This window comes from Bos javanicus, chromosome 4 (assembly GCF_032452875.1).
Source record: "Bos javanicus breed banteng chromosome 4, ARS-OSU_banteng_1.0, whole genome shotgun sequence".
Lineage (NCBI taxonomy): Eukaryota > Metazoa > Chordata > Mammalia > Artiodactyla > Bovidae > Bos > Bos javanicus.
In genome coordinates this window covers 117,626,813-117,645,598 of record NC_083871.1, presented here as the reverse complement: position 1 = coordinate 117,645,598, position 18,786 = coordinate 117,626,813, and the positions used below count along the sequence as shown (strand labels likewise).

The 18,786-nt window shown below is 48.8% G+C and overlaps 1 protein-coding gene across 1 annotated transcript; it reads right to left on the bottom strand.

Moving 5' to 3' along the window:
• Positions 1–245: 245 nt before the first annotated feature.
• HTR5A (5-hydroxytryptamine receptor 5A) lies at positions 246–18,439 on the bottom strand. The gene is made up of 2 exons (XM_061415292.1): positions 17,011–18,439; positions 246–1,721 (listed from the first exon to the last, which is right to left on the bottom strand). The coding sequence occupies exons 1-2, from the start codon at positions 17,752–17,754 to the stop codon at positions 1,389–1,391; spliced, it is 1,077 nt and encodes a 358-aa protein (XP_061271276.1). The 5' UTR covers positions 17,755–18,439; the 3' UTR covers positions 246–1,388.
• Positions 18,440–18,786: the final 347 nt, after the last annotated feature.

Genomic DNA, 18,786 nt, shown 5'->3' with positions numbered 1-18,786 from the left:
TGGAAAAACCATAGCCTTGACTAGATGGACCTTTCTTGGCAAAGTAATGTCTGCTTTTTAACATGCTGCCTAGCTTGATCATAGCTTTCCTTCCAAGGAGCAAGTGTTAAAACAAATGGACATAGATTTCCTATTTTTAATATGTTAATTAATATGATTTAGTATGTACAAAATAATACATATAACAATATATCTGTATTGTAATAATTCAGACATGTAATTTTTAAACGCATGCATTCAGAGAATCAGGACACAGCAAACCACAGGCAGTTTTATTGTCCAAGACCTTTTTAAAGTTTTGTCTGATCACATAAACACTGCATCATCACCTAATTGTCTTGCCTCACCAGTTACATTGACGTGTCCACTAAAGTGTTCCCACTTTTCTGCTCTCATCGTTGCCAGTACCGGTCTCACAGTGGGTATGTACATGCCAGTGCGCAGCAGCAGCTAACAGATCAATCACCCATCACCCTAAAGTGCCCCTTTTGGTGAAGAAGCCTTCATAGCCCTTAGTGATGAAACTATGTTTAAGAAGTCAACAACGTTGTGACAGTTTTGTTATTCTAATCTCATGATCCGAGGCTACAAATCTTTGTTTGGCAACATTTGAATAAACTGTATACAAATGGAACCCATAATAATAAGCAAATTTGACAGATTCTACAGAGCTAGTAGATATCTCCGTGTTGTGGACAGTTGCTTCAAAACGGAAGGTGGTATTTGATTTGACTTTCAGTTCCAGTTCCAAGCTCTTGCATTGCATTTTAGAATAAAGTGGCCAGTGGGAACACTTGCCTCTTCCATAGGTTCGGTGTGCATGTGTGTGGGGCCGTATTGACTGGTCTTGCAGATGTGCCTGCGTACTTTGATATGTTCAGAGAGAATGTTCCGTGGGCAAATATTGGGACGTGGTAAGTACTAGGGTGAACTTTCTGGAACCACGGAATGGAGCCCTGGAAGTGGGGACTGTTCCGGGAAACTCGCAGTTGTGGTTCCCTTCCCCCTAGATGTCCCCGTTGTGACTCCTTGTTCATCACTTCCTGTCCTCATCCTGCCTGGACTGATCTGTTTCCTCCCTCCCCTCTGGCTGGTTTGACTTTTCTGGGATGACGCTAAACCATGCTGCGGTGGACTCTGGAGAGGAAAGGGCACTTGGTGGGCCAAATCCGTGGCTGTTCAGTGCGGAGTGAAGACAAGCAGATAAATGGGATAAAATGAGGTTCCGGGAACTGCCCGTGGAGACTCGCCTTCCTGCCGGGAGCGGGGCAGTGAGCCAGTTGGCTCTGGGGGCCACCCTGGGGACCTCGAAGGCCTGTCTCTGGCAGGTGGTTGCCGGGTGGGGATGGGGAGATGGGCGAGTACCCCCTGCCGTGCCAGCCTCGCGCTCAGCGGTGCCTAGAGAAGAAGTTCTTGAAGGCGCTGTTGTAGTTCTTGTTGAAGGCCGTGTAGATGAGGGGGTTGAAAAAGGAGTTGGAGTAGCCGAGCCACAGGAAGACGCTCTTCCAGGTGGCGGGGACGTCGCAGGCGCACAGGGGCCTGAGGAGCTCGGCGGTGAAGAACGGGATCCAGCAGAGCACGAACACCCCGATGAGGATGCCCACCATGAGGGCGGCGCGCTGCTCCTTCTGCTCGCGCCACGCGTCCCCGTCGGCCTGGAAGGTGACCTTGGCGCGGCGCGCCGCGAGGACCATCTCAGGCCGCTGAGCCGCGCCCTTCCCCTGGAGGAGGCAAACAGAAGCGTCAGGAGGAGCCGCCCCCTCCTCACGCCGGGCGGGCTGACCCGAGTCACGGGTTGGCCAGTTTCCCGCACTTGCACTTCAAGAGAAAGCTTTTACTTGTCCGTCGCAGGGACCCTCTAGGGTCCCCCCACCCCGGGGCCGACAGAGCTGGGTGTTTGCTCACATTTTGACATCTTACCTCTTTGTGATCTCCTTCTGGTTTGTCCCCTGCCCCGACTTTTATGGAAAACAAGAGATGCTAAACTCAGATTCCCTCCACCTTGGCTTGCCCAAGTCCCCTGGAAGGCAGTTTCTCCAGCTTCACGACCCTTCTCTAAGGAAGCGGAATTCCTAGGAAAGGAGGCTCTTTCCTCCATTCCAGCTTTTTAATTTTTTTTTTTCTCCAGATCTTTGGAGAACTGGAATAAGATGTGTCTGATGACAAGGCCCCTGAAACAGGAGGAAATGACGATGGGCTGATGTGCTAAATGAGCAAGTTAGTTGACCCCGTCACAATGTGGGGCAGTTTCTGGGCCGATCCATCATTCACTAGTGGAGAGACTACCCTGACATCAAACTCTGTCCTCTGCAACTCCAGCCTTCTGTGATCCCAGGACACTTGACCTGGAGAGGTACCCAGTCACGCTCCAGGAGCGCACAACCTTCTAGGCAGTGGGCTAGGTCACAGGGTCTGTCCCTCTAACCCACGTAACCAGTTCATGGCTGCATCTACAAATTGTAGTCAAGAGGAACTATTTATAACTTATCATATAGAATAATGGAGCTGAAAATAGGAACACTGTAGTTAAGGGAATGTTAGTTCATGTGTGAATTACTAAATTTATATGATAACCTTCCTGTCATCTATTTGAAAGACAGTGAAACCCCAGCATTATACAGTTAAACATAAGATTCATAAATACGGAAACAAGTAGTTCACTATTCTTCAGCTCTTAAAAGCATATATAAAATAAGTGACATTGATACTTTCACCTGTGTCTTTCCAGAGCCTCACCTCTGGGTGGAACCACAGTTATCTTTCTTCTTTTATTAGTGTCTATCATGGAATGCATTTCAGGGAGCTAATTGATAGAAATGCAAGCACAGTATTCAGTTTCATTTTTCAGCATAAAGAAAATAGGAAAAGTCACTAATTCCCTTAGTAAAACTCAACCTCAGAATGTCATCAAGGAAGGCATTTCCCCCCATTTCCCCAAGGTGGCAATGAAACAGTAATTCCAGTCCTGACTCTTGAGTCCTTGAGAAGTTCTGTTTCCTTTCAGACTTCTTCATGGGTGATGCTGGCCGCTCAGGGTTTTGAGGCCATCGTGACCAACCCTTAACTCTCTGTAGCACACTTGGTGTAAAGGTGGAGCGTGTAAACCAGACTCCAAGCTCTGGGGTAACGGCAGAAATGAATACAGCAACACATAGCTAGATACGGTAGCTTCTGAACCACGACCCCCTCTCGGGAACCTCTCCACCCCCACCCCATCCCCACTCACTGCCTGCCTGCCCCCTTGGTGGTAACTGCCGCTCCAGGTCAACTCCAGAAGACCATCTTAGCCCTTCAGATACTCAGATTCCAGTTGTGAGACGCTGTGAGCCCTACAGTGAGACTGCCTCTGTGAGGCCAGCCTTTGGTGAGGGATGAGATACACTCCCAGTGCTCTGCTTTTTATCTGTGGGAGTTTTCTACCGCATAATGGGAAGAGTTACACAGCTTCCATTCTGAGGGGCCACCTTCTGTCCTATTGACTGAGACGCTGCTGGGACATTCAGACCCAGTCCTGACCTGAATCCAAAGGGAATCCACGTCAGAATACAACACAGTACTTCATTCGTATAACACAGTACTTCGTTCGTACAACACAGTACTTCGTTCGTCTGAGAGACGAGGGATCACAGGGCTGTGTTGTCCAGGTGTGTGCCATACATCAGGTGTAGGGTGTGGGTATGTCTATAAAGGCGAGCATCAGGGAAGGGGACCCAAGTGCCATAAGACAGTTTCACGGCAGCCCATCCCTTCAGGTCATCGTCCTCGTGGAGAAACATTAAATGCCATACACGGGCCTGCTTTCGCAGGTGTGTGGCAGTTGTACTATGAAATCCTGAATGTTTTGGCTACCTGATGCAAAGAGCTGACTTGTTAGCAAAGATCCTGGTGCTGGGAAAGATTGAGGGCAGGAGGAGAAGGGGGCAACAGAGGATGAGATGGTTGGATGGCATCATCAACTCAATGGACATGAGTTGAGCAAGCTCTGGGAGATGGTGAAGGATGGGGAAGCCTGGCGTGCTGCAGTCCATGCGGTCGCAAAGAGACACTACTGAGCAGCTGAACAACAACTATAAAATCCTAGATTCTTCCAGCATACTGTACCTAGGTTCTTTTGAATTTGAACTGTTCCAATGCACAGCATGTGTTCACTGAATTTGTGAGAATTCCCCACTGAGAATTGATGTGCAAGTGTCTCTTAAAAGTTTCCCAGTTTTTTATTCCTAAGCTTGTCTTCAGGAGGGTTTCTCTTGTCAGTGGGACCCACAGATCCATGATCACTTTCTCTGAGTTCTTAGCACAGCAGGTGGGGAGCACATTCATGGGGCCCCTTTACAGCAGAGAACCTAAATTCATTTTTAACAATTCTTTTCCTATTCCATGCGGTCTTCTCCCACTTCTTAGAATTCTAGTTTGAATTCAAGTTAAACTTTTTTTCCTAAATACATTGTTTTTATGGTTCATTTTGAGTCGGAAATTTTTATAGGTTAGAGAACTTGTTTCTCAGAAAAGCACGCTCTCTACGGCTTTGATGAGAGATGTAGATCATTTTGGGAGTCATTCAACACCAGCTCACCTGGTGAGCGTGCCATTGGTCTATAATGGCTCCACTGGAGGAGGGGCTTTGCTGTTGGGGAGTTTCAGCTCCTGGTGTTAGCAGATGGTTGACTTGGTTGCTTACCCTGTGGCTTTCTGACTAAAGGACTCCTTAGCTCTGCTTGTCAACGATCGCAATAAAGTACTTAATCACGTCTGGTGTATAGACTCTATTGATTACTCTGTCAGTTACTCAGCATGGTTGTTAGTAGATTCACAGAAAGAGAGGTAATGGGGTAAAAATAAGTGAACGCATTCGAGCCAAGCTTCACTTTTCCCATTTATCTTTGTAGTGTTGTATCATTTCTAAAGCACAAGCCTCACAAGTTAAGACTCCCTTGGAGAAAATTTTATAAGTGAACAGTTGGCCTTGTATCTCCAAACAAATGAATTATTTGGGGGACATGTGCCTATGATTTAGACTTCTCACTCTTGCCTGGAAAATCCCATGGATGGAGGAGCCTGGAGGGCTGCAGTCCAAGGGGTCGCTGAGGGTCGGACACGACTTCACTTTCACTTTCACTTTTCACTTTCATGCATTGGAGAAGGAAACGGCAACCCACTCCAGTGTTCTTGCCTGGAGAATCCCAGGGACGGGGGAGCCTGTTGGGCTGCCGTCTATGGGGTCGCACAGAGTGGACACGACTGAAGTGACTTAGCATATTCTTCCAAAACGGTTATGTGTTCAACAGTGACCTACTATATAGCACATGGAGCTCTGCTCAACGTTACGTGGCAGCCTGGATGTGTGTGTTGGGGGGGAGATTTTGGGGGAGAATGGATACGTGTATACGTGTATGACTGAGTCCCTTATTGTTCACCTGAACTATCGCAACAGTGCTAACTGACTACACCCCAGTACAAAATTAAAAGTTTTTTAAAAACTGAAACTTAAAAAAAATGAAGATGGTTATATGTTAAGATAACTTGTTGTTATCTAAACCAGTCAATCCTAAAGGAAATCAGTTCTGAATATTCAGTGGAAGGATTGATGCTGAAGCTGAAACTCCAACCAACTCATTGGAAAAGATGCTGATGCTGGGAAAGATTGAATACAGGAGGAGAAGGGGACAACAGAGGATGAGATGGTTGGATGGCATCACCGACTCGATGGACATGAGTTTGAGCAGGCTCTGGGAGTTGGTGATGGACAGAGAGGCCTGGCGTGCTGCAGACCACGGGGTCACAAAGAGTCGGACACGACTGAGCGACTGAACTGAAGTTGTTGTTTAGTCACTAAGTTGTGTCCAACTCTATTGCAACCCCATGGACTGTAGCCCACCAGGCTCCTCTGTCCATGGGGTTTCCCAGGCTCAAATAATAAAGTAGGTTGTCCTTTCCTTCTCCAGGAGATCTTTCTGACCCAGGGATCAAACCCTTGTCTCCTGCATTGCAGGCAGATTCTTTACCACTGCGCCACCTGGGAAGCCTAGTTAAATAACAATTCACTAGTTAATCATAAATCTAGCATGTCCTTTTATTTCCTCAAACTATTCTGCTTCACCTCCCTTTATCACAGATAATCAATAGATTATCATCAATAGTGGGTATTGCAATTAAGGGATGAAGGGTCTCACCTGGTAAGTGTGGCTTCAGGTGATTGCAGGTAAGACCAGACCATTGTCACATGCAGGATGTACCAGTGAGTTGGGATGTTTAATCTGGGAATGATCCTACCCACCTAGGGAGGGCTTTACAAGGGTCAGAATAAGAACATTTCCACAAGCTTAGGAAAAGACCATCTGTCCTGTAGTTGTGGTAACACAGAGCCTTGCTGCTTGTTTAAACCCCTCCAGTGAACCCAGGACGGTCCAGCTCTGTGAGCAGGCATCGGCAGACCAGCTGCTCAGTGTCGGCCCTCACATCTGACAGCCAGCTGGGTGCGTGCGTCCCTGGGCAGCAGTGAACCAACGGTGGCCTCACTGAGTCACCCCCTGTGTGGGGGAAGTCCGCTCAGCGTCCCTCTCAATGCCCTCCCACCCCCGAGCTCAACACTGTCTCCATCGATGATGGGTGTTCTGCTCTGCTCCGGGAGATGGTGCCAGACAAGCGTAGCTTTTCTCAATCTGTAGCAAGCCGTGTTTTTATTTCAGGTGCTATGTGGTGGTTGTATCATCTTCGGGCAGTTCTAGAGGTTCCATGGATATCATTTTGAGGACCCTCGACAGGATACTTGGACTACAGGTGCATCCACAGAGCCCTGGACCCCAGCCGCCTTTGGATCTGCAGACGCACACCAGTCTCAACGAGCTGAGTGCCAGCCTGCTCCACCGGGCTCTTCTCACTCTGTTTTGTTATCCAAGGCTTTGCAACCAAGTGTGTCTTTGAATGGGCTTCCCCGATGGCTGAGAGTGTAAAGAATCTGCCTGCGATGCAGGAGACACAGGTGATGCGGGTTCAACTCGGGTCAGGAAGATTCCCTGGAGAGGGGAATGGCAAGCCACTCCAGGATTCTTTCTAAAAATCCCATGGGCAGAGGAACCTGGCAGGCTGCAGTCCATGGGGTCACAAAGAGTCAGACATGACCAAGTGACGAAGCATGCATGCACACATGTGTATTTGAATAAGTTCATTCAGCTTAGGTCTTCATATCAAATAACTGGACCTTTATTAGAAAGGTGCACCGTTTGGAAGTCGACTTACATCTTATAAAGCTGTTAGGTCTCTTGCTGGAGGTATACCATTGAGCAAAAATGTCATGCCATAACCTACTTATTATATTGCTGTTTTCTTTGTTTTGGCTGTCGTTTGTCTAAATATGCAAACTCTTATTTTCATAGATTTTTTTGCTTTATTTTTTGTCCTGGAATACCTTTTATTTTTCTGTTGAATATAAAAAGGATTGTTCTATAAGGTGCTGGCTTTATAAGCTTCTAATCTTTTCCAAGCCAGACCTGAGGACTAATGACTTGCAGACCATTAGACTTAATAACCAATTTGTCAGAAAGCAGTCGATCAGACTTTGCTTCAAGTTTTTCACAAAACCTAAGTGGGGCATTCCCTGTCTTGTCAGTTTATGGAATAAATGTCACCTGGTGTGGTTGGCATTCCAGCTCATTGATGATTGGGTTGGTCATCATATGGCCCCTTCTTGGCCTCTGGTCAAGGATCTGAGAAACCATTCACAAGCACAGACTGTTGGCCAACCCTGGTGGCCTTTTTCTTGTGTGTCGTGCTTTGTTTTAGTCAGAGTCTCAGCCTTCTTCTTGGTGAACTTCTATTTTAAACTGCGCTATAATCCTAACTCTCACTCTTTTCTTGATAAATGTGAAAAAAAGTTTTTCACGTAATAATCTCTGAAAGTCAAAATCAATAAATTAACATATTTAAGTTAGAAGACAAACACTAAACAGTTGAGAATCAGCTTTTTTAGTTGTTCTGCTAAAGCCTTAAAGTCTAACTCCGAGATGGTCCTAAAGATTTTATAACTTTCCAAAACCTCCCCTCGACAGGAGACTGTTGGACCCACCAAAAAAAGATACCCCACACCCAAGGGCAAAGGAGAAGCCCCAGCAAGATGGTAGGAGGGGCGAAATTGTGTTTAGAATCAAACCCCTACCCATCCGAGATGCTTGGAGGGCTCAAACAAAACCTTGTGCACACCAGGACCCAGGGGCCCCACAGAGACTGAGCCAGACCTGCCTTTGAGTGTCTGAGTGTCTCCTGTGGAGGCTGGGTCAGCGGTGACCTGCGAGGCGACAGGGACTCTGGCTGCAGCAGGCCTGGGAGGTGTGGCATGTGGCGTAAGCCCTCCTGGAGGAGGTCACCACTAGCCCCACCATACAGCCACCGAGCGGATGACCCACAGACTGGAGAACAATTATACCAAAGACATTCTTGCACTGTTGCAAAAGTTCTAGGACCCACAACAGAATTCCCAACCTGGAGATCCGGCAAAGGGACTGAGAACCCAGGGAATTTGACTTTGAATTCCAGTGGGATTTGCTACAGAACTTCCGCAGGAAACGGGCACTTGGAGGGCACAAAGAAAACCTTGTGCACACCAGGACCCAGGAGAAAGGGCAGGAACCCGAGACACTGAGCCAGACTCACCAGTGAGTGTTTGGGAGTCTGGTGGAGGTGTGGGTCGACAGTGGCCTGCGGCAGGGTCAGGGGCACTGGAGACAACAGTCCTGGCATAAGTCCTTTTGAGGGAGATGCCATTGCCCCTACCACATTTTGGCCTCAGGTCAAACTACGGGGAGGGAACATAGCCCCACCCAAAACCAGAAAATTGGATTAAAGATTTGCTGAGCATGGCCCCACCCATCAAAGCAAGACCCAGATTCCCCCACAGCCAGTCCCTCCCATCAGGAAGCTTCCACAAGCCTCTTATCCTCCATCAGAGGGCTGCTGCTGCTGCTAAGTCACTTCAGTCATGTCCGACTCTGTGTGACCCCATAGACGGCAGCCCACCAGGCTCCCCCATCCCTGGGATTCTCCAGGCAAGAACACTGGAGTGGGTTGCCGTTTCCTTCTCCAATGCATGAAAGTGAAAAGTGAAAGTGAAGTCACTCAGTCGTGTCTGACCCTCAGCGACCCCATGGACTGCAGCCTTCCAGGCTCCTCTGTCCATGGGATTCTCCAGGCAAGAGTACTGGAGTGGGGTGCCATTGGGAAAGGGCACCCGGGTGGAAGGCAGTAGGGTAAGGTAACCCAGGAGAACTGCTCTGGCTCACAGTCTTGGGTTTTATGGTGATGGGATTAGTTCCCGGGTGGTCTTTGGCCAATCATTCTAATTCAGAGTCTTTCCTGGTGGTGCACGCATCACTCAGCCAAGATGGATGCTAGCGAGAGGGATTCTGGGAAATGGACGGACACTTGGTGTCTCCTTTCAACCTTTCCCGAACTCTTCTGGTTGGTGGTGGCTTATTAGTTCCGTATTCCTTATCAGGATCTCCTGTCATAAAACAACTCATGCAAATGGTTACTATAGTGCCTGGCCAGGGTGGGTGGTTTCAATCAGTGTGCTTCCCCTAACAACTCCCCCCTGAGAGACTTCATACTCAAGATACTTCTTGGGAATTGGGGCGGAGGTCTCTTTCTTCTGTAACTTCTTCCTGCTGCCTAGCAGAACAGAAGTCTCTCTCTACCAGACTAAGTCAAGGTATTTTTTTTTTTTTGCCTGAAACCAGCATTCACCCTTATAATAACAGCAATTTAGTTTGAAACTGTTGGCCCCTCTCAGAGATGAAATAGACAGGGGCCAAACAGAAGACCTAACAGGATGGTCATCTGTGGTCCCCGGGAACAGAAGGCAACATTTGGGGTGAGGATTGCAGGGTTTGTGACCCTTTTTGATTGGTTGGTGCTGAGGGAACAGAGCTGTGCTCCAGGAATCTTGTGTTCTGTCTGAAGTTACCATCCTCCACCTGGGTGGGGGCTCAAAGACATTGTTATGCATATTTCTTTGAGTAGGAACCAGGACTCTGTCTGGAGGCAGAGGGCAGACAGATTGAAAACCACAATCACAGAGAACTAACAAAACTGATCCCATGGACCACAGCCTTGTCTAACTCAGTGCAACTATGAGCCATGCTGTGTAGGGCCACCCAAGACAGACGGGTCATGGTGGAGAGTTCTGACAAAATGTGGCCCACTGGAGAAGGGAACAGCAAACCACTTCAGTATTCTTGCCTTGAGAACCCCATGAACAGTCAGTTCAGTCGCTCAGTCATATCTGACTCCTTGTACAGGGGGCGGTGATCAAAACCATCCCCAAGTAGAAGAAATACAAAAAGGCAAAATGGTTGTCTGAGGAGGCCTTACAAATAGCTGATAAAAGAAGAGAAGCTAAAGGCAAAGGAGAAAAGGAAAGATATACTCATCTGAATACAGAGTTCCAAAGAAAAGCAAGGAAAGAAAAGAAAGCCTTCCTCAGTGATCAGTGCAAAGAAATAGAAGAAAACAGTAGAATGGGAAAGACTAGACATCTCTTCAAGAAAATTAGAGATTCCAAGGGAACATTTCATGCAAAGATGGGCACAATAAAGATCAGAAACGGTATGGGCCTAACAGAAGCAGAAGATATTAAGAAGAGGTGGCAAGAATACACAGAAGAACTATACAAAAGAGATCTTAATGACCCAGATAACCACGATGGTATGATCACTCACCTAGAGCCAGATATCCTGGAGTGCAAAGTCAGGTTGGCTTTAGGAAGCACTGAACAAAGCTAGTGGAGGTGGTGGAATTCCAGTTGAGCTATTTCAAGTCCTAAAAGATGATGCTGTGAAAGTGCTACACTCAGTATGCCAGCAAATTTGGAAAACTCAGCAGTGGCCACAGGATTGGAAAAGGTCAGTTTTCATTCCAATCCCAAAGAAAGGCAATGCCAAAGAATGTTCAAATTACTGAACAATTGCACTCATCTCACACACTAGCAAGGTAATGCTCAAAATTCTCCAAGTGAGGCTTCAACAGTATGTGAACCGAGAACTTCCAGATGTTCAAACTGGATTTAGAAAAGGTAGAGGAACCAGAGATCAAATTGCCAACATCCACTGGATCATAGAAAAAGCAAGAGAATTCCAGGAAAACATCTACTTCTACTTTATTGACTACACCAAAGCCTTTGACTGTGTGGATCAAAATTCAGTTCAGTTCAGTTGCTTAGTCGTGTCCGGCTCTTCAGTTCAGTTGCTTAGTCATGTCCAACTTTTTGCAACCCTATGGACTGCAGCACACCAGGCCTCCCTGTCCATCATTAAAATAAACCGTGGAAAATTCTTAAAGAAATGGGAATACCAGACCACCTTACCTACCTCCTGAGAAATCTGTATGAAGGTCAAGAAGCAACAGTTAGAACCAGACATGGAACAATGGACTGGTTCCAAATCGAGAAAGGAGTATGTCAAGGCTGTATATTGTCACCCTGCTTATTTAACTTCTCTGCAGAGTACATCCTGTGAAATGTCAGGCTGGATGAAGCACAGGCTGGAATCAAGATTGCCAGGAGAAATATCACAACCTCAGATGATGCCACCCTCATGGCAGAAAATGAAGAGGAACTAAAGAGCCTCTTGATGAAGGTGAAAGAGGAGAGTGAAAAAGCTGTCTTAAAACTCAGCATTCAAAACACGAAGACCATGGCATCTGGTCCCATCACTTCATGGCAAATAGATGAGGAAACAATGGAAACAGTGCCAGACTTTATTTTCTTGGGTTTCAAAATCACTGCAGATGGTGACTGCAGACATGAAATTAAAAGATGCTTGCTCCTTGGAATAAAATCTATGACCAACCCAGACAGCATATTAAAAAGCAGACATTGCTTTGCTGACAAAGGTCCATCTAGTCAAAGCTATGGTTTTTCCAGTAGTCATGTATAGACATGTGAGAATTGGACCATAAAGAAAGCTGAGCACCAAAGAATTGATGCTTTTGAAGTGTGGTGTTAGAGAAGACTCTTGAGAGTCCCTTGGACTGCCAGGAGATCAAACTAGTCAATCCTAAAGGAAATCAACCCTGAATTTCCATTGAAGGACTGATGCTGAAGCTGAAACTCCAATACTTTGGCCACCTGATGCTAAAAACTGACTCATTGGAAATGACCCTGATGCTGGGAAAGATTGAAGGCAGGAGGAGAAGGGGACGACAGAGGATGAGATGGTTGGATGGTATCACCGACTCAATGGGCATGAGTTTGAGCAAGCTCTGGGAGTTGCTGATGGAATGAAAAGCCTGATGGGCTGCAGTCCATGGGGTCACAAAGAGTTGGACAAGACTGAGCGACTGAACTGACTGAAAACCTCCCACCTTACACATCCACACCCCCCATATTTCTACTCAGCTTTTCTGAACTTCCTAAATGAACTATCTTTTCCACAGGGGTTTCCTCAGTAAAACAAAATCACATTGTAAAATTGCCAGGCAAGAAGTCAAACTTATAGAATGTCAGTTAAAACCTTGATTGAGAGCTGAGATACAGGCTATAAGGAAGAATTTTTCTAAAGTGAAAGCCACTCAATCATGTCCGACTCTTTGTAATCCCATGGACTGTAGCCCGCAAGGCCCCTCTGTCCATGGGGATTCTCCAAGCAAGAATACTGGAGTGGGTAGCCATTCTCTTTTCCAAGGGATCTTTCCAACCCAGGGATCGAACCCAGGTCTTGCACATTGCTGGTGGATTCTTTACCACCTGAGCCACCAGGGAAGCTGCTAAACTTTAGGGAGAAGGGCAAAAAACTGTTGTAGAATTTAGAATTTTTAAAGAGTACTGAACAAAATCCTTACTGTCCTAGACTGCAGATCAGCAGCACCTAGTGAAATTAATTAAACTTTCCCTTAGATGAGGAAAAATATTTATAACTAGAAGGATAGAAGAGAGAAGAGCCATATAACATGGCTATGCAAATTTACAATGCAAACTAAAACAATTTCAGAAGCCATTTTTTTAGAGAAGATTGAGGATTCTAAATTGTAAACTATATAGAAAATTTAAAAGCAGTATTCTGATATAAACCCAACAGCTGACGTATGGTCTTGTCCTAAATGGGCTCAAACCTGAATTAGGGAACTTAATAAGAAAAAAATAAATTTAAATGTGAAATTGCCAATTTAGAAAATACCCAGTAGGGGGCTAGACACTTCCAGAACGTAGGTAATAAGGGGTCGGAGGGAGTGGGAGGTAGGAGAGAGGTTCAGGAGGGAGCGGACGTGTGTAAACCTATGGCTGATTCACGTTGATGCATGGTAGAAACCAACCCAACGTTGTAAAACAATTATCCTCAGCTAAAAATAAATTTAAAAAGAAAGCAGATAATCAATACAAGATATGGCTCTCTAGATAAAACATCAAGAAGCACGTCTGTTTTAAAAGATCTGGGTGCCTAGATAAGGCCCACAGTAAATGTAACCAGCAGAAGTAACCTTGAAAGCAGCAATATCCCCTTTTGGCTAAAAAAACGACAACCGTCTAAAATCTGCCCAGTGAAGTCATCCCAAGGGAGATGTTATTGCCAACAACTTCCTGTCCTTCCAAACTTCTAGGGGGAATTGCCTTTAATTGTGGATGCACAACAGTACAGCTTTCTTGTTTATGCTGTGGCTTTTGAAAAGGCTCGAGGGAAAAAACCTAAGTTAATGGAAGAATTCAGTGAGAATCTTGAATAATCCTGTGTGCCAACTTGTAGCTGATATTTCAGGATCCTTACGAGAATCCTTTCATTTCAGTAACACAACTACACATTTAGTAAGCAGAATGTGCCTCCAGATAAAATATACTGCTGTCCTTCAACATTCTCAGATTATAACCGGTCTGTTTGTGAGAGTATCTGCACTGTGCGTAATTCAGGACATCACTGGAGAAATAGCAGTGGTCCTAGAGTTCTTGTGGACAAGAGACACCACAGACAGACTGATGAGAGCAGGACTGAGCATGCGAGCTCAGATGGACTCTCCCTGGTTTGTCATGATTTTGCCACTCTGTCCCGGCGTGAACGTGCTGGGGCACACTCCAGGTGGGCTAATCCAGCCACATGACACCTGTCCAAGAACTATTGCCTGTTGAAGCCCACCCCTCGATTCAGTGATCAAGGCTTTGCCTCCATGCCTTGGAGACATTACTCTCATCAATTAAACTAGTCAACCCATCTTCAGAAGTTTTCTTTTTTTTAATTAAACCTTTAAACCTTATGTTACCACGTGCAGTAAATCCCCATTGCTAACTGAGACCGCCCAGCATTTTTCTGCTGGTTGGTTAACCTGGTCTAGTGTCCGTCATCCAGAGCTTTGACTGCTGCTGCCCAGCGCTGTGCTGACAAGTGACTGAGCACGTTGATTGATGTGCAGTCTGAACATCAGCTCTCCACGGATGAAACTTCAAGGAGAACCAGCAACAGAGCTGAGAAGCTGAGAAACGGTCTCTCCAGAGTGAGGACCAAGAGCTGGAGGGTGAGAACCACGTGCTCCTCAAACTTGGGGCGAGTCCATGTGTTCTGCGGCCCGGAACCAGCCTTCGATGTACTGTCAGTCAAGGACATTTTGTCTCGGTGGGCTTGGTTTTACAAGCCCTCCTGCCGGGTCAGCCCCTCACTTTTGGAAGTTAGGCAGCCAGGCCTGGATTCACTCCAGCAACGCCCGACCAGCAGAGCTGCTCATACAGCTGATGTCAGCCCGCCGAGAACCCAGAAAGTCCCCCAGGCCCTTACAGGCGGGAAATCCAGCTGTGTCTTCATGTCAGAGCCTCAGTCGCGGTTTCATCAGACTTTGTCAAGGGCAAGGCCTCTCTCTCTCGTATGTTTCCGGCTTTCATCTCCGTGCCTGACAGCGGTTAGGCTTTCAGTGCGCATCTGAGGCAAACTCAGAAGGTAAAGAAGCAGGGAAGAAGTGTTGTGTTTCCCTAGGCAACAGGGCTCGTTGGCGGTAGAACTGTATTTAGAAACTTTGGCACCTGCTACCACCAAGAAATCAGGAAGCCTGACTTTTAATCCACCCTCCACGGTAACGTGAGAACAAGGCCAGCTCCACATTTCAGGTGGAGCCCTGGATGGCTTAGAGGCCTTGCAAAGCCATGAGACCCATTTTTGAGTTACCTGGCAGAGAAAGAACATGAAGCAGTGCTTTGCTTCTGCTGTCTCCAGACCTGAGTAGTGATAGCCCCTTTTCCTTCTGCTCCAAACCCTCCAGGACACAAGGACAGTTGCCGTTCCCTTTTAAAGCCGTTTGGTGTTGATCACAAATTGTGTTTACCTGGGTGAGCATCCCGGCAGAAGAGGATCCGTGTAAGGAGGGCTGTGGTGGGCCGTCTGCCAGCCCCCTTGTTCCTGACCCGGAACTGCGGGGGCGCACACACACGGACACTCCGGCTAGTTTGGAGGCACGCCTACTTGTCGGCACTTCTTGTCCAGTTTAGAAGTCTCATGGGCCAGGGTTTCCCGGATCTGTCCCTGTTGACATTGATTTGTCACGAATTGTCTGTTGTTCCGGCTGTGCTGTGTGTCCCACCGCGCTTGGCATCCCAGGCTCTGCATGCCAGGTGCAGCAGCACCCTGTCCCACGTGTGGATAATCAGAAACAGTATCAGATAACCAGACATTCCGAATGTTTCCTAGGGTAGGGGAGGGTCATTTGGGTGAGACTGTTGTTGTAGATAAAAGGACAGAGGGCCTCTCACCCCCTTTTCCTTCTTTCTTCTAGAATGATGCCCTTCCCCTTCTCCCCTGCCTTCACCTCTGGCTCCTGTAAGCTTGATTGACTGGTTATGCTTGGAATTAGCTGCTGACTCTTGAAAACCACAATCATATCGCAGTGCTCACAACACATGCCTCTCTGCCTGTGTCAGACTCTTCCTAGGCAAAGATGATGTCTTTATCATCCTCTTACCTCCAGCAGCCAGCCCGTAGTATTCACTCAGTGTGCTCATTGAATTGATTTTGTTGTCCCAGAGCTGGTAACAGAGATGGGTGCTGCGTGGATTTCTGGTCTAACTTACACATGTGAATTAGGTTCAAAGGGTCACCCTTGGCAATGAGTGGGAGGGGTTGAACTCTGGTGGTTCCTGAATCTTGCATCACAGGGTCAGATTACTAAGAGTTAACAAAAAGCAGGAAAGTGCGGGTGGAGAGAAGATGGGGACTGAGCCCTCCCGGGTGCTGGAGCAGTTGCTGGGCCTTAAATGCTCCTTGCACGGAGCTGGGGAATTGTCTGCCTTAGGTTTTAATTTCCTCCCTCAGCTTTCCTCCTGTGCCAGGAGGCAAGCCAGTGGTCCCCAGCATGTGTGGTCTGACTGGGGGTGGGGCTGAGGCTCTGAGGGGTAGCCCCAGAAAGTAGCACCATGGCCCATGGGAGCAGATCACAGATGCAGGCTCTGAGACAGGCATGTGAGCAACATCTCTGATCTTGCATCAGGAGAGGAGGATGCTGAGAATGATGGTAATCCATGAGATACCACACTTTTGCAAAATTAATTGCTATAATTTGCAAAGAAAAAATTAGATGGGGTTGAAACACTAATGTGCTTTGCCTGGTATATTCCTGCCAAGTCTTCCTGCCAAGTCAGATCACCGCCCCCCTTCCCACCCCGTTAAACACCCCCTCTTAAGCACAGGAGTCTGCACGTTTCTCATTTATCTGGTGCAGCCCTGGACACCAGCTTCTTCAGACATTCTAAAGGCGGTTACAGATCCACAGAAATTTCAAGCCTAGTGGAACCCTGTAGAATTCTATAGTTCAGACCCTCATACATATGAGGAAATTAATAATGCATGAGTGATGGCATGCTCTGTGAGCAGAGCAAGTCAGAGCAGAGTGGGTGATGCTTTCTCTCTCCCACTTGACCCCCTTCCCTCCCTCCCCTCCCTTGCCCCAAAATACTAAAAATTTTCCACTTCCCACAAACGTGGGGGAAGGTGTGCCAGAGAAGAGGCCTGTGCAAATGCAAGCAAAGTGTTTTTTAAGGGTCCCTTTAACACCCACCTGCACGGTTTCGGATATGGGTGAGACGCTGTTGGTCTTCCGGGGGCCCACGCGGAGTTTGGCGGCCTTGTAGATCTTCCAGTACACAAAGAGCACCACGCCCAGCGGCAGGTAGAAGGCGCCCACGGTGGAGAACACGGTGTAGGAGGGCTCGCGGCTCACCTGGCACTCCTCGCTGCCCTCTGAGTAGGTCTCCCCCCAGCCGAAGAGCAGTGGGGCCAAGGAGATGACGGCGGAGAGCGCCCAGGTGAGCGCGATCATGACGTTGGAGACGCGCCTGCGGGCGCGGAGTGTGTATTCCAGGTGACGGGTGATGGACCAGTAGCGGTCCAGCGCGATGGCCGTCACGTTCCAGATGCTGGCCGTGCAGCAGAGCACATCGCACGCGATCCACAGCTGGCACAGCCGCCGGCCCAGCTGCCAGCGGCGCCCGGACAGCTCGTGCACCAGGCTCAGCGGCATGACCAGAGCGGCTACCAGCACGTCCGAGATGGCCATGGACGCCATCAGGTTGTGCGGAACGCGGTGGAACGTGCGCACGCGGAGAATGGTCGCCAGCACCAGCAGGTTCCAGGCGAATGTGGCCGCCACCAGGAAGCCCAGCAAGGTCAGGACAAGCACCCCGAAGACGGAGAGCAGGGGCAGTCTGGGGCGCGGGTCTGCTGCGTCGAAGCTGCTGCGGTTGGCCTCCCCAGGGGCGGGGGTGGAGAGGGTGAAGTAGCTGAGGTTCGCAGGCGGGTCCATCTCTGGGTCAGGAGGCCGGCTCCGTGGTGTGTAGGAAAGGGGCGCTCAGGAGAACGCACGGTGGCCACTGTGCTGGAAGCCACTCCCGAGGCTTGTCCCCTCTGGCCAGTGGCAGGGTTTCTGGGGAGCGACTATGAAACGGGCCGATCTGCATCCGTGGGAGACGTGTGGCGGAGGGGCGGGCGCTGGGCTGCAAGCCGGCGGCAGATCTGAAGTCCTCGGAAGCTGGGGGCTGCGTCTCTTAGCCAGGGCCCGCCTAAAGGTCGCACTCCCAAGGCGCTTCGCCTCGGCGGAGACGCAGCAGTTTGTTTGCCTAGAGTCGAGCGTCCCCCAAGTGTCGGGGACAAGCTGCGCGGCCCCGGGGCGTGTGGCCGCCGAGAGGGCTGGTGCGTCAGCGCAGTAGTTCTCGCCGCGTGGCCTCCCCGCCCGCCCCTTTCTCTCCGCAGCGGCCGCGGGCTGCAGCCGCAACTCCGCGATGGGGGAAGTCCGGCAGGGACCTGCCTTCTACTCGGCCCCGGCCCCTTCCCGCCCCGTGTGGGGCCGCGGCCCCGCAGAGCCAGTGCTGGCGCGCCCACCCGGACCCGCCTTATCAAACTGGGGAGCCAACCTACGTAAAGCATCAGCTGATGAGGCCGCCTCTCGGCCCTGAGAGCGCCGCGCTGGCGCTGTCCCGGGTGCTGCCGGCTGTCCCCTCCCCGGCCCGCGCGCGGGGAGCTTGCTGCTGTCCATGGTGCTGCCGCTTCTTCCCGAAATGAGCGCCCCTCGTGGAACGAGTTTACTAAAGAACTTTCCTTGAAATATTCCCCTAAGCACTCCACACCCATGGCCTTTCTAGGGGTGGTCTCGATACCTTGAGAGGGTTCTTCGCTTTCCACAGGTCTTACTTTTAATACCTGTCTTTCGAGTTAAGCTTCCGAGTAAAAAGCTTCCTTGGCAGCTCACACAGTAAAGCGTCTGCTTGCAATGCGGGAGACCCGGGTTCAATCCCTGGGTCGGGAAGATCCGCTGGAGAAGGAAATGGCAACCCACTCC